This window comes from Mustela lutreola, chromosome 1, assembly GCF_030435805.1.
Source record: "Mustela lutreola isolate mMusLut2 chromosome 1, mMusLut2.pri, whole genome shotgun sequence".
In the NCBI taxonomy this organism is placed as follows: Eukaryota; Metazoa; Chordata; class Mammalia; order Carnivora; family Mustelidae; genus Mustela; species Mustela lutreola.
In genome coordinates, this window is record NC_081290.1 from 202424990 (window position 1) to 202438606 (window position 13617).

Consider the following 13617-nt stretch of genomic DNA (forward strand, 5'->3'; position numbering starts at 1 on the left):
TATGCCTGGCCACAAAAACTCTTCATGATAGGATTCTTCTTGTATTGTCTCCTTTGCCTACAATTTCTTCCTTCTTCAGGTTCACTTTTATTTTTCTTCTGCTTTTCCTTTTCTTATTTCTTTATTTAATTTTTTAACTGATTAGGCATCTCTTGGAACTTTTTTTTTTGTTTTTTTGTATTATGTCATGTTAGTCACCATATAGTACATCATTAGGTTTTGATGCAGTGTTCCATGATTCATTGTCTGTGTATAACACCCAGTGCTCCATGCAATCCATGCCTTCCTTAATACCCATCACCAGGCTAACTCAACCCCCCTCCCATCTTCCCTCTAAAACCCTCAGTTTGTTTCTCAGTGTCCATAGTCTCTCATGGTTCGTTTCTCTCCCTGATTTCTCCCCTTAATTTTTCCCTTCCTTCTCCTACTGTCCTCCATGCCATTCCTTATGTTCCATCAATAAGTGAAATCATATAACTTTCTTTCTCTGCTTGACTTATTTCACAGCCTAAACTACTCCCGTTTCATCTATTTGATGCAAAAGTTAGATATTCATCCTTTCTGATGGCTGAGAAATATTCCATTGTGTATATAGACCACATCTTCTTTATCAATTTAAAAGGCATCTCAGCTCTTCCCACAGTTTGGCCATTGTGGATATTGCTGCTATGAACATTGGGGTACATGTGATCCTTCTTTTCACTACATCTATATTTATTTTCTTTTTTTTTAAATACAAATTTATTGAAATATAGTTCTCAATTCACTAAAGTGTATAATTCAGTAACTTTAGTACATTTGTTATGCAACCATCAACAAAATCTAATTTTAGAGTATTTTTGTCATCACCTATATTTATTTTCTTGAGCTTAGTTTGGGTGTCATACATCCAAAAATCTTCCATGACATTGGCCTCTAGGCTGGCTTAGGTATCTATCCCCTGTATTCCCTCAACATCAAATCTATTCCTCTATGTCACAATGCCTTAAGGGGATATTAAGAGGATATACTTTTTATTTATTTATTTTCAGCATAACAGTATTCATTATTTTTTCACCAAACCCACTGCTCCATGCAATCCGTGCCCTCTATAATACCCACCACCTCTTACCCCAACCTCCCACCCCCCACCACTTCAAACCCCTCAGATTATTTTTCAGAGTCCATAGTCCCTGATGATACTTTTTTAAAAGATTTTTTTTAATTTACTTTTGTGTGAGAGAGAGAGAGCATAAGCATGAGCAGAGTGAGAGGCAGAGAGAGAAACAGTGTCCTTGCTGAGAAGGAACATCCCCCACCACCACCATGAGTGATGCAAGACTAAATCCCAGGACCCTGAGATAATGACTTGAGCTGAAGGCAGACGCATAAACAACTGAGCCACCCATGTGCCCTAAGGGGATATACTTGTGGGATCTATTTTTACATTTCTACACTGCAAACTCCTTGAGGACAAGGGCTATGTTTTTTTTAGTGTTGAGTTCTTAGCGCTAAGCATGATGCTAGTATATGGAAGTGATTAATGAATATTGATGAAGGAAGGGATGGGAAGGGAAGAGGGAAGGAAGGAAGACAAAGCAGTCCTAATATATTTCAAACAGCCTGCATAAAGAAAAGAGGTAAGATGCAGAATGTATCCATGGAAACAATACAAATATATAAATAGCTCTATCTTAGTTGGCCAGAACTTTCTTATGAACATGAATTAGCTAAGGCCATAGTACATCCTTATCAATTCAATTTAATTTTAAATACTGACAGTATGCTAGCACTTGCCACCTAGAAAATGATACTCTAAATCCCCCAGCATCTTAGGCACTATGCCAATTTTGTTCTGATAACTGGGATTGTAACTCTGGCCAAACCACCTCAGCTCGATGCCATGAATGGTCTGCCTTTCAAACTCCGCTGGAACCATTTGCCACCTTTGAGCTGGACTCCTGTGAAGGATTGGAAGGACGGTGAACATTTCTTCAACTTCTACTTCATAAGTTGGATGCTTTCCAATTGTTAGTGGAGGGAGACAATTCTAGATGATTCTTCCAAGCATGAGGTGTGATTGTCTCATTTAATATACTTACTGTGCTGACAGCTTTGGCCCAAAACACCTTCTATTCTACTTGGGGACTGTCCATTGTTCTCTAGTGTATGATTAGCAGATTAGCTATCATGTAAGAAGCCAGGAAAATGAACTCCAGTAAGCCCTTCCAAAGCAAGAGTAATTCATTACCCCGCCTGATTTCCACTTAAAATGTACTTTAAGCACACTTCCAACTACAAACCCTAAATCACCCTGTGTTCACAAAGTCCATCATTTTTTATTTTATTGCATGGCGTTGGCGTGACATAATCCCTTGCAGAGCATCTCGGAGTGCTTTACAGATCAATAAATTACTTACCTGTGCAGTCGAAGCAACGTCTGCAAGGCCAGCACGGTCATTATGCAAGCAGCCTGTCCTCCAGGAAGCAAGCAAAGCTCTATGGGTGCCAGCGATGGGCGGGAGCAAGGGCCAGGCAAATGTATGGGTTGGGGGAGTGGTGGTGCAAGAAATGATATTTAATGTTCCAGTTAAAACTGCAAATAAAATACATCAAGTTTAAGTGATTTTAAGACTGAGAGCATTTAGAAATTTGGATTCTTCAGACAGTCAGCAAATCAAGTGTTCAGTCATTAACTCATCAATTATATTTCTGTCCTGGAAGATTCAAGCTAGTCTTTATAAAATGGTACAGCTGTAAAATTTGCAATGTTATATCTTAGAGGTCCTGGATCATAGAACCAATGGTCATTCCCCAGCCCTCGCCACATTGACTCTCCTACCAATTAGTTGTGAGAGTGCAGGGATATGGGCAAACACACACAGACGCACATACACACATATACACACACTGCCTCAATCTCTGAAGCTCAATATGGATTTAATCTAAAAATGATTAATTGGTATTTTCTTTATGCAAGACACCCTATTCATGATAGCAGAAAATAAAAAGAAGAGTAAGGCTCTTGGTCTATAGTTATATTCAGATATCTTATAGCATAGAAGAAAGATGATACTGGGGTAATATAAACAAGTTTATTTTAAATTCCTTGGAAGAGGCTATGGGATCCCCAGGAAAGAGAGGTCACATCTATTTAGAGATATCTGGAAGATGTTATGGAAGGGGTGGTTACTCAGTTGGACCTTGAGCAATTCCAATAGGTATACATAGTTGAAGAGAAAAGTCTTTAAGTGACCAAAATCAGCAGCAAGGGCCTGGTGATTAGGAACCAAAAGTGTAATGCATGCTTCTTAGTGAGGGTTCCCAGTTGGCAGGAGTGTCGGAAAGGGGTGAGAGACAAAATGCAAGAAGGAAGAAAGGAACAAAAACCAGAAGAAGATACTGCCATGATAACCCCCTTTCATGGAGAAGAAACCCCAACACAATTAGAAGTCCAAACAGAAGAAATTCATCACAGAAATTTCCAATCAATTTGACTTCCACATGAGGGTCATCCTCTGGCCTTGGGACAGGGAACAAGGTCAATGTTTCCTGGGATCTCCAGCAGGACCGCTAGCATTGTATACTGGGTAGATGATGTGTCTTTGAATTGCACAATCTGATGGCTCAAAAAGGGACTTATTCAAGGGAAGGACCTCATATAAAGAACCGTAAGTGAGCTGGATGGAGGGATCACTTAATTTGTAAAGAACTAAGGTGCCAAAACTAGTGTCAGTGGGTTGAACTGGTAAGCATTAGTGATCCAGTCCCAATGTTGTTATACACATGTAGCAGGTCAGAAAGGCGGTTCCCTTGAATACCGTTATAATTACATTCTATAAATACTTGTTAGGCTTTTGCTGCAGCTATAAATATGAGTACATCATGACTTAGGCTGTCAAAATGTTCTTGGTTAGTGGATGAGAGATGCTAAGCAAATAACCAAAACATAGTAGGATAAGTGCCAAGAATTAGAGTCTGGGAGCTCAATAAATGACAGCCTTGCTTTATAAACCAATTGGCAGATAAGACAAATGAGCAGTCATACTTGAACTGAATATCACATTCACTGGGGGTAAAGATGGTAACAGAGAATTAGGCTTAGATGTGCAGCAACAACAAGCTTCAACAATAAGCTTCTAATTTGGATCCCCAGAAAGAAACAGGTGCACATGGGCAAGTGCTGGCTGTGTTGTGGTCTCTACAGGTCCCTGGAGGAGGCTGTTCCTGTGAAGCAGGTATGAGAACCACAACAGGATATAGGTTCCTAAGAGAAACCTGTTCCCAAAACAGAAGACTGGGTCCTGCTCCCAATTTTACCAATTAGATAAATCCCTCCTCTCCTTGGGGGATTAAGTTAGGGTGCAGAAGGAAAAGAGACCAAGTGTGTTACGACTAACTGATGTGCCCTCTGACTCCACATCAGGTATGTGTCATGTACTCTGGGAACACAGATGAGGAGCAGCAGTAACTTAAATTTGCGGAGGACAAAGAGGAGTAGGGGTAGGGAAAGCTGAAACAACATAGCACCTGATTTGGGCCTGAAAGGATGACTAGAAGTTTTGAGAGAAGGACATAAAGAACAATATAGATTCTGAATGTGTGACGGCCTGGAAGGACGTGGTAGGTCAGGGATAACAAGGAGGGGAAGGAAAGGGAGGATGACCGGGAATGTCAGTGGAAACACAGAATGCTCCTTGATTCTGAATGACCCAGTGTGCGGGTCTGAGAAGCTTGAATATTTTCAGGTAGGCGACAGGGAGCAACTGGAGGTGTTTAGGCAGAGACAGGATAAAATCAGAATTGAGTTATATAAAGAGGATTCGGAATGCAGCGTGGAGAATGACTCGTGGATGTCTGTCGGAGGTGGGTGGGGGTGAGAGTGGAGAAGGAAGCGGGTGGAGGCTAGGAGAACAGTTCTTGCAGTATTGCAGTGGAATCCATTCCCATTCAGACTCCCAGACTCGGTGCTTAAATGGGAGGAAATAGAAGTTAAATTCAAGGTAAGATATTTCTTTCACGTTTAAGGTAATTCCCCTAATTTTTCATCATTTACTCCTATAGCCCCGATATTTCAGCCCCTGCGTTTTTCTGCCAACTATCATTATAAGATAACAAAAGAATGTTTTAACAAGATTTTTATTTTCCTTCTTTCTGTTTTGTTTCCACAGTATCTCCCAAAATTGTGGAGATATCTTCAGATATCTCCATTAATGAAGGGAACAATATCAGCCTCACCTGCATAGCAACGGGTAGACCAGAGCCTACAGTTACCTGGAGACACATTTCCCCAAAAGGTAAGAGAGGAAATGGAAGAATTGTTGGTCATGGCTAGGAGGTCTTGGCACGCGTGACTTTGTCCAAAGGATCCTACGTTTTTGATATCTGGTAACAATGTACTTATGCCTCTGCAGAAAATGTCGGTGTTCTCTGTAAGACAAGAATATATCTTTAAGACTTCAGAAATTGTATTTGAGTATCTCTCAAATTCTGGGGAAATTAATCCCACTTGTTTCTGGGTGAAATGGTGGTAAGATGTTCTGGGTGAACTCCACTGGTCCACTTTGCTGATACAACAATCAGCAAAGCTGGCATTGTTCAGGTGGTTGTTGTAAGATACTGAAAACACAAACACACAATGATGAATGAAAGTGTTGAATGGCCATAGTCCTGAAGGGAAAATGTCCAAGTCTGTTTCTTCAGTGTTGACAAATATCTGGTCCCTAGCCCATTAACTGTTTTGTGGTTCTGTTGTTGTTTCACTCTGATTAATTCCAGATAACAAATATAGGACAATGTGTGACTAAATTGAAAATGTTGCTTTGTCTAAATGTCTAGGTGTTTTGTAGACCAGACTTAGTGTTGTTTTGTGTTTTCATGGATTGAACGTTAAAACTTTAAAATTTAAGGAGAGATGTCATTTATCATTAAGCTTTTATGCAAGGTGCATTAAATTATTGCATTTGTTTTTAAATATGTACTGAGTGCTTGTAATAGTCCAGGCACTTCTGAGCACTGAGGATGTAGCAATAAAACAAAACATACAAGTTTCTGTTCTCATGAGCTTACATCTCAGGAGATAAGTGACAAAAAAAAAATGAATATACAGTAAAACAGGTATGGAAAAGGATGAGAAGATAGAGCAGTTTACATTGACTAAAGAACCAGAGGTTTGGTTGGGGAAGGCCTTTGAAAAGGTGACATTTGAGCAGATGCTTCATTCCAGTGCTTATTGCTGGTTAATGTAAACTATATTTGTGTGTGTGTGTGTGTGTGTGTGTGTGTGTGTGTGTGTGTGTGTGTTTGCATGTATGCATAAATGTCTGTGTTGCTGCAGGTTTAAGGATTCTAAGGAAATCATAGTAGTAGATATCTGCTTAGTGTTGTAGGTTGGGGCCCCAAAAACAGACCCTGAGAATGTGATTGGTGTGCAAGAAGTTTATTTGTGAGCTCTTGAGATCAACTCCTGTGAAAGGGAAGGGAAGGAAGGAGGATTGGGCCAAGGGAGAAGCTGAGTTGCATGAAGACCTGTGCAATTACTCAGCAGACACTGTGGAGAGTTCTAGAGCTAGCTTTGCCTTTTAGCAATGTTGAGGTGAGAGGGTGTTCTTTTACACCAGCAGAGCATTCCGTCATGGAATCTGGACTGTCACCTGAAGGACAGTAGCCTGGGGCCAGGAGTCTTTAAGTGGGACAGTATGCACAAGTGGTGGCACCCAAGTTCTACTCACCAGCAGCACATGATCTCCTGGGACAGGCATCCCACTACCTCCCTTCTGAAAGTGGCAGAGCATCACAGTGTCCACTCCGTTTGCATCTTTTTTGTTTTCTTTTCAGCATAACAGTATTCATTGTTTTTGCACCACACCCAGTGCTCCATGCAATACGTGCCCTCCCTAATACCCAAAACCTTGTTCCCCCAACCTCCCACCCCCGGCCCCTTCAAAACCCTCAGATTGTTTTACAGAGTCCATAGTCTCTCATGGTTCACCTCCCCTTCCAATTTCCCTCAGCTCCCTTCTCCTCTCCATCTCCCCATGTCCTCCATGATATTTGTTATGCTCCACAAATAAGTGAAACCATATGATAATTGACTCTCTCTGCTTGACTTATTTCACTCAGCATAATCTCTTCCAATCCTGTCCATGTTGCTATAAAAGTTGGGTATTCATCCTTTCTGATAGAGGCATAATACTCCATAGTGTATATGGACCACATCTTCCTTATCCAATTATCTGTTTAGGGCTATGAATGGGCCCTAATACCTAATTCCCTCTCGCAGATAGTGACAGATTTGCCCTGATGGAGCTTCTCAGAGAAGACATGAAATTTTCAGTGTGCTTGGCCTGAATTGCTGGGAGCTATCCCATATCACCATTTCTGATGCCACCACTGTGAGCAGAGGGATCAGAGAGAGTACCTGCATGTCTGCAATTCTCTCGATTTAGAGTGGCCTTAAAATGGACTGGCCCAAAATCTGGGAGGAGGCTTCTGCTGTGCACAGGACCATCCACAAAAGGACATGGCCCTAGGGCACATCGAAAGGAGGGGTCATTGAAATGGTCAGACATTCTTAGTCCGCGGTACACACCATTCATCACTGCTTAATGCTGAGTTCCCACTGCTATTGGATTCCAAGGCAGCCTGTGCCTTTAGAATCTGCAGAACATTCACCATCCCAGGTAAACCCACTTTGCCTTACTTCAAGAGGCACTAGGCCCTACCCTCGTGCAGGTCTCTCTTGGTCTCTGTCTGGTATCTTCTCTTTCTCTTCTGGCTCTTCAGCTCTTTGTCCTTTTCCGACTTCTTTTTTCCCTCTTCTCCTCTGTACAACTTCTCATTTTGTCTTCCCCTTTCATACTTTGTCTTTGTGTTCTTTACTTTCCCTTTCTCTCCCAGCGTCCTAAACATTTGTGCATTAATTTTCTTTCTTTCCACATTTCCTTTTCTTCCTGTCCCCTGGCTCCCACTCTTTCTTCTCACAATTACTTCTGTCTCTCCTCTGGCATTGGAGCCCTCTTCCTTTTATCTTGCTGAAGTTCACACTGGCACACCTTAGAGTCCTTTTCCCCCTTTGTGGGCCATCCAGCAAACTCGTTTCCCCCGGGGACTTTACCCGAGCCTCTCTGCCAGATGCTTCCATTTTACTGGGGTTTTGGCTGCTATGGAAACAGAAGATGGATCAAGAGGAGAGGAGCAGGATAATCAGAATCTACCTGTGGATCAGAGTAATTTAGATGAAGAGCCTTTTCCAGATCCCTGATCCAGATTAGCTATCCCAGATTCAAACTGATGAGACACTCCAAGCAGTAACTAATCACTTCGAACTCACCAGCGGGCCGTTTTCTCTGTGACTGATTATTTGGAGATCAGAGGTGTCATTGGGCTGCTGCCAGATCTGAACTGAAACTGGAGACCCTTAGCAGTCAGAACTTCATCTTTCCCCACTAAATATTTCTAAAAGGGTACTTCTTTTAAATAAGTTGGGGCAATCTTGGGATTCTTTGGGGAAAAAAAGATATGACACATCTTAGTAAAGTCTCCAGAGGCTGGGAGATGTTGTCATATTTTGTCCCATTCTGTGCGGATGGATCATACTTCAATCTGGACCATTCTCACAGACATAACCATTATAATCCCCGAATGGATCACTGATGAAGGCTAACCACATTGGTAACACTGATGGCGTCAATGCATTTTCTCCCTCCAGACTGATCTGTTTGTTTTGTACATTCCTGAGAAATCCTAGTTTCTTCCATCATAACTCATATGGTGCTGTTTGCAAAAAAAAAAAAAAAAAATTATATAAACTTCTTTAGAATATGTATTTCTAGCCTTGACCACCTCTTACATAAAAAAGGAGAATAGGGGTCTTAACCACCATTTTAGTAATGGCCCATACATTTTGATACACCGCCACTTAGGTGTGATATCTGGAGGGTGGAGGGACCTTGTCCATGAAACCATCTGCCTAGCACTTTACATCGGATGAAGAAATGTCAGTCATCCCTATCCAGTGTCAACTGTCCATATTCAAGGTGGCATCCCAAGTCACAATTCCATGCTACTATTGATCATGGAAGATAGTTTTCTTTTATTATTGGCAATTTGTCTTCTAGTTCCTCTCATGAACCTACCACCTTTAACAGGTCAAGATGAAAGTGCATGAGTTTTATAAGGATACCTGCTCTCCCACTACACAGCTTTTCTGGAGTGTGCAGGTATTTCTTCCACCTTCTTGGGCCTTGGTCATTTCAGAAAGAAGTGCCCTCATCTCCCTGTCTCACATGGAAATTCCACCTGGATCTGCACAAATGTTTGATTGGCCTTTTGCCAAATTCTGTATAAGTACCGGCATCCTCCTGCAGGGGTCCAAATGGCATCAGGGGTCCCTGTTTCCTCTAGACACATTCCCCATTCATGGCTCTGAGCCTTATCTTTTTGTCCTCATCTAGACATGCAAGAATTTATTTTCACACAACCCCAAGCTCTAGTGTTCCTTTGTCCAAAAGAATACTTTTAATGTCCTCTATTCTTCTGAGTCTTCCCTAAATAAAGAGAAATACTATTTCTTTCAGGGTATCCTAAAAGGTGCTTTTTAGGACCTCTCTCTTCATGGAAAAGTATTCTCAAAGCCCAATTTTTATGTTTCCAGTTGCTGTTGCACTGTAAGGGCTTTAGAGAGGAGATTGAGCTTCCCATCTTGCCACAACCCTGAAACTCAGGGGAAGGAATGAATATGCAGGTTCTTCTATTCATATGGAATTAAGGATCACTGAGCTTCCTTATGGAGGTGCCCTCATGAGTGCACTCACTGACTTCCTCCTCTCTCTCATCAAACAAAACACGGAAAATAAAAACCTCACCAAGGCTGATGAAAGAATACTTTGTACCCAGATATTGGTTGAGGGCTTAGCAAGATCCAGCGAGCTGTTATAGATGTCCTGATTTCTAATCCATGAGTTCTTTGACACGAATGTCTCTGAGGGACTACATCTCACTTTGCTTCTTCACTTTCTAGCACAATGCCCAGCACCTAGAAAGTGTCAAAGAAGTATTTTTTGATTCAGTGAATGAGCATTTACCTTTGCCAGTGCCCCAGAGAGGCAAGCCTGTTCTCTTGGTTCAAAGACTCATTCTGATCCTTGAGGAATTCTCTTCCACTTTGATGTTGCTGTTGAGACCTGTGTGTTTCCTGCTGAAAGTTTACTGGGAAGTCTCCAGGACATTTTCTCTGGTCTTCACAGGATTCTAAAGCCTTTCCTGAAGTTCCCCTACTAGGGGGCCTGCTGTGGCAGAGCTTGGCTTCTCCTTGAAGGAGAGACTCCTTTTCAAGTACTTTTTTGAAAAAGTTGAGAAGGCTCACAAGTGACTTTGAAAGTGGGTCTTCTCTGAGCTTCCTTCTATCCCCCACACTCCCTCTCAGTCACTCTCCCGATGTGTGTGTTTCTCTTACCTCTCCTTCATCTAGCCTTTCTGGGTCTCTTGAACCTTTTGGTGTTTTACTTTTCCCAACCCTAATTGCACCTAAACCCTCAGTGCTCCCCCTGGGTTAAAAAAATAAATATAGAAAACTTGGTACAAAAAAAGAGAAACATTAGTTGAAAAATTATTTCTGCCTCCCCCCTCCCCGCCCCCCGTAGTATGAGAACTGAAGTGGGAACAAGATTGATTGTATTTTTCTGGGGCTATCTAAAGACTTTGGGGGGCAGAATTAGAGCAGGGCCACATGTCCATTAGGTTCCAAACCCAGCCCTTATTAAGGAACCCATCTCTTTCCACAGCGTGCTGTGGACCCATACCTGTAGGACTAAGTAACATTCCTCAGGTGCCAAATCTCTTCCCTTCCTATCCCAGCTCTCCTGCTCTACTTGAAGAGCCCCAGGGAGCAGTTGGTTTTTCTGGGTCTTGTTTCTCATAGTTTTCAAAGGCACCAAAAGACTCACCAAGGTGGTGAGGACAAAGTGACCCTTGGATGGAAACTCTTCTCCTTGCCAATGCCCTGAGTCTTTCCCTCTGTGCCTCCCTGCCACACCCACCTATTTCCCATTTTTCAGGATTTGTCCTCCCCAGCCAAGCAGGACACTAAATCACTAATTGGCACTGGAGGTATCACAGCATGAGTTCAACCAGAGCTGGCAGGCACCATGACTCCAGTGACAGCTCCGTGAAAAAATGTCAGGAGCAGAACTGTGGCATGCCATCGGCTGACTGCAGCACCCTGGCACTAATGAGCAGCCTGTCAGCGCCAACATCAGGGGCCCCATGTGGCCCAGAGATCATTAGGATGGCAGACAAGAAAAAGTTCTTTAGCAAAGAGGAGCCAGGGATGGGAGGGAAGGAGGACAAAATGGAACTAAAGGCATCTCCTTACCCACAGATGGTTACCACCCAGCAGGAGAGAACCAAAAAGCCCACATGCACATATGCACACAAAGAAAGAAAGAAAAAGATGTATAGAAAAGGTTTCTATGCCAACTCCGGACATCTCAGACTCTCATTTTGGTCTAGTTGCCCTGTAGTTAATCGATACAGGCCATAAATCTTTTCTGCAGTAAGCCAAGGGGGACACAGTGACTAAATTAACTCTCCAGTCATGGCCTCCCATGCTATGAAGCCAGGAGGCAAGTAGCCTAAGTTCCAAAGAAAGATGGACCTGAGGGGAAAAAGGAAGCCTTGGGATCTGTGTCTTTTTGTTACTTTCCAGGGCAGGCTCCCTGCCCAGGGAGCATGCTGAGCTACCAGCTGCTTGCTTGTCTTCCAAGGGAGTTTGAGAATCTAAGAGACACAGTTAAGAGAAGGAGTTTTGTTTTGTTTTGTTTTGTTTCTCTGTTCCTTCATCCTAGAGGTGGGTTTGGGAAATGGCCAGTATGTTTCCTATATTTTTCTGCTTCCTGAGGGCAGGTGTGAATTTTCCAGCTCCAGTTTACTGCGTCAGACTGTTTAGAATGTCTGGCCATTCTTTGAGGTTGGCTACTCTCATGGCTCCATCTGCATGGGTAGAGGCTGTCTGATAGAAGGTGACTATCTGTCTGTGAGAGATGGGCCTTGAAAGCAGGTCCAGGTGGATGTAACGTTCCCTGCACTACTCACCTGCGAGGTCACACCAAGGTAGTGATGAATCTTCCAGATGAGACTTTTCTTTATTAATTTTGTTCTTGCTTCTTGGCATGGCCTTGAGAGTTTTCATTATTTTGTTCTGGACCCCATTTGCCCCACGCACTGCAATCACATTCACAACTTCATATTTACCACATAGTTGTCCTTACTTTTGCACATACCATCTGGTCTCACTAGATATCTCCTTGCACCTTATTTATTTATTTATTTATTTGACCTTGCATCTTTTGGATAGAGTTCTACTCTTGTTTTAAGACCATGCTCAAAAATCACCAGTCTGAAACCCTCTGGTGACTTTCTTCAGACAAATTGAGTCACCCCTTTTTTTGAGGTCCCACAGCACTTTGCACATGTTTCTCATGATGGCAATTCTTACTGCAACTCATAGGCTCCCTGATCCCCTTTTCTAAGGATCAGGGAGAACAGGAACAGTTCTGTTGTTTTATTCTATCTTCAGTGCCCCATACAGGATCAGATGTTTGCAGGCCTTGTGATTGTTGAACAAAGAAGTATCCAATCTATGGATATAGTATGTTTCATCCCCTTTTTAAAATTAAGTATTTGGGGCCCAGAATTGAAAACAAATCAAATTTAGTAAGTAAAGGGTAAGATAGAGCAGCTTTGACTCTTCATGCCTCCCTTTACTGTCTATCATATTCCCCAAACCAGTCCAAGGACTTTATAAAAAAATATTCTCCCCACTGGTCCACCCCCAGGACTGAGCCTAAGACTTCATCTGTAAGACAGAGATAATAAAACCTTTCTAACATGGATGGACTGAGGATTGAGTGTGTTCATCAGTGCCAAGCGCCCCATCCATAAGGACACATAGTAGGAGCCCAATGATGTGGACTTCAAAGTCCTAGGAGGAGCCTTCTCTCCCTCCCATCTATGAGACAAGAACAAAAGGGGAGGAAATTAAAATTCTTTTCTTTGAAAAGGTTGAATCCTTACAAAAGCCGAGGCTCAGTCAATTGCCTGAATGGATAGATATTCAAAGGTGCTTAATCAGCACCTCCCTCACACCCCCCACCATTTTGTAATTAACATAGGTGCTTGATTAAAATTCCCAGAGTACCCCCAAGTAGCTATCCCAGGAGAACCAAGTAATTGCTATTGCAAAGATATTACAGTGGTCATTGATGGTGGAAGAAAAAAAAAAAATTGCATCATAATTGAAAGTGGCAGATCTCCTGTCTAGAGTAGCAGCAGAGCATACGGTATTAGGCCCAGCCTATACACAAAAAGCGATTTATTATGATAAAGATAAACCAATAGCACAACTTCAAGTCTGGGGCAAAGTGATCCAGAAATTTGTTAAGCAAATGGTTTAAACACAGACACACATACCAAGGTAGGAAAGAAGAAAGCCAAGGAAGGCATTTATAGATGACTGTTTAACTCTGTAATTCTCTTTAACTGTAAAATTACAGCGAGATGGATACAGTTAGGGTAAAATTTGCCAATGTCAATAAGCATTTTCATAAGTTTAAAATTTATGATCTGGTTTAAAGCAAT

The 13617-nt window shown here is 42.1% G+C and overlaps 1 protein-coding gene across 8 annotated transcripts in view; it reads left to right on the forward strand.

Annotated features, from left to right (window-relative positions):
- Positions 1-13617, forward strand: part of NTM (neurotrimin) — a 939822-nt gene that overhangs the window by 818655 nt on the left and 107550 nt on the right. For all 8 annotated transcript variants that reach the window (XM_059185198.1, XM_059185255.1, XM_059185207.1 and 5 more), the window contains one exon: positions 5151-5276. In XM_059185198.1, the coding sequence (XP_059041181.1) occupies positions 5151-5276 (126 nt within the window). The remainder of the gene's footprint in view (positions 1-5150; positions 5277-13617) is intronic.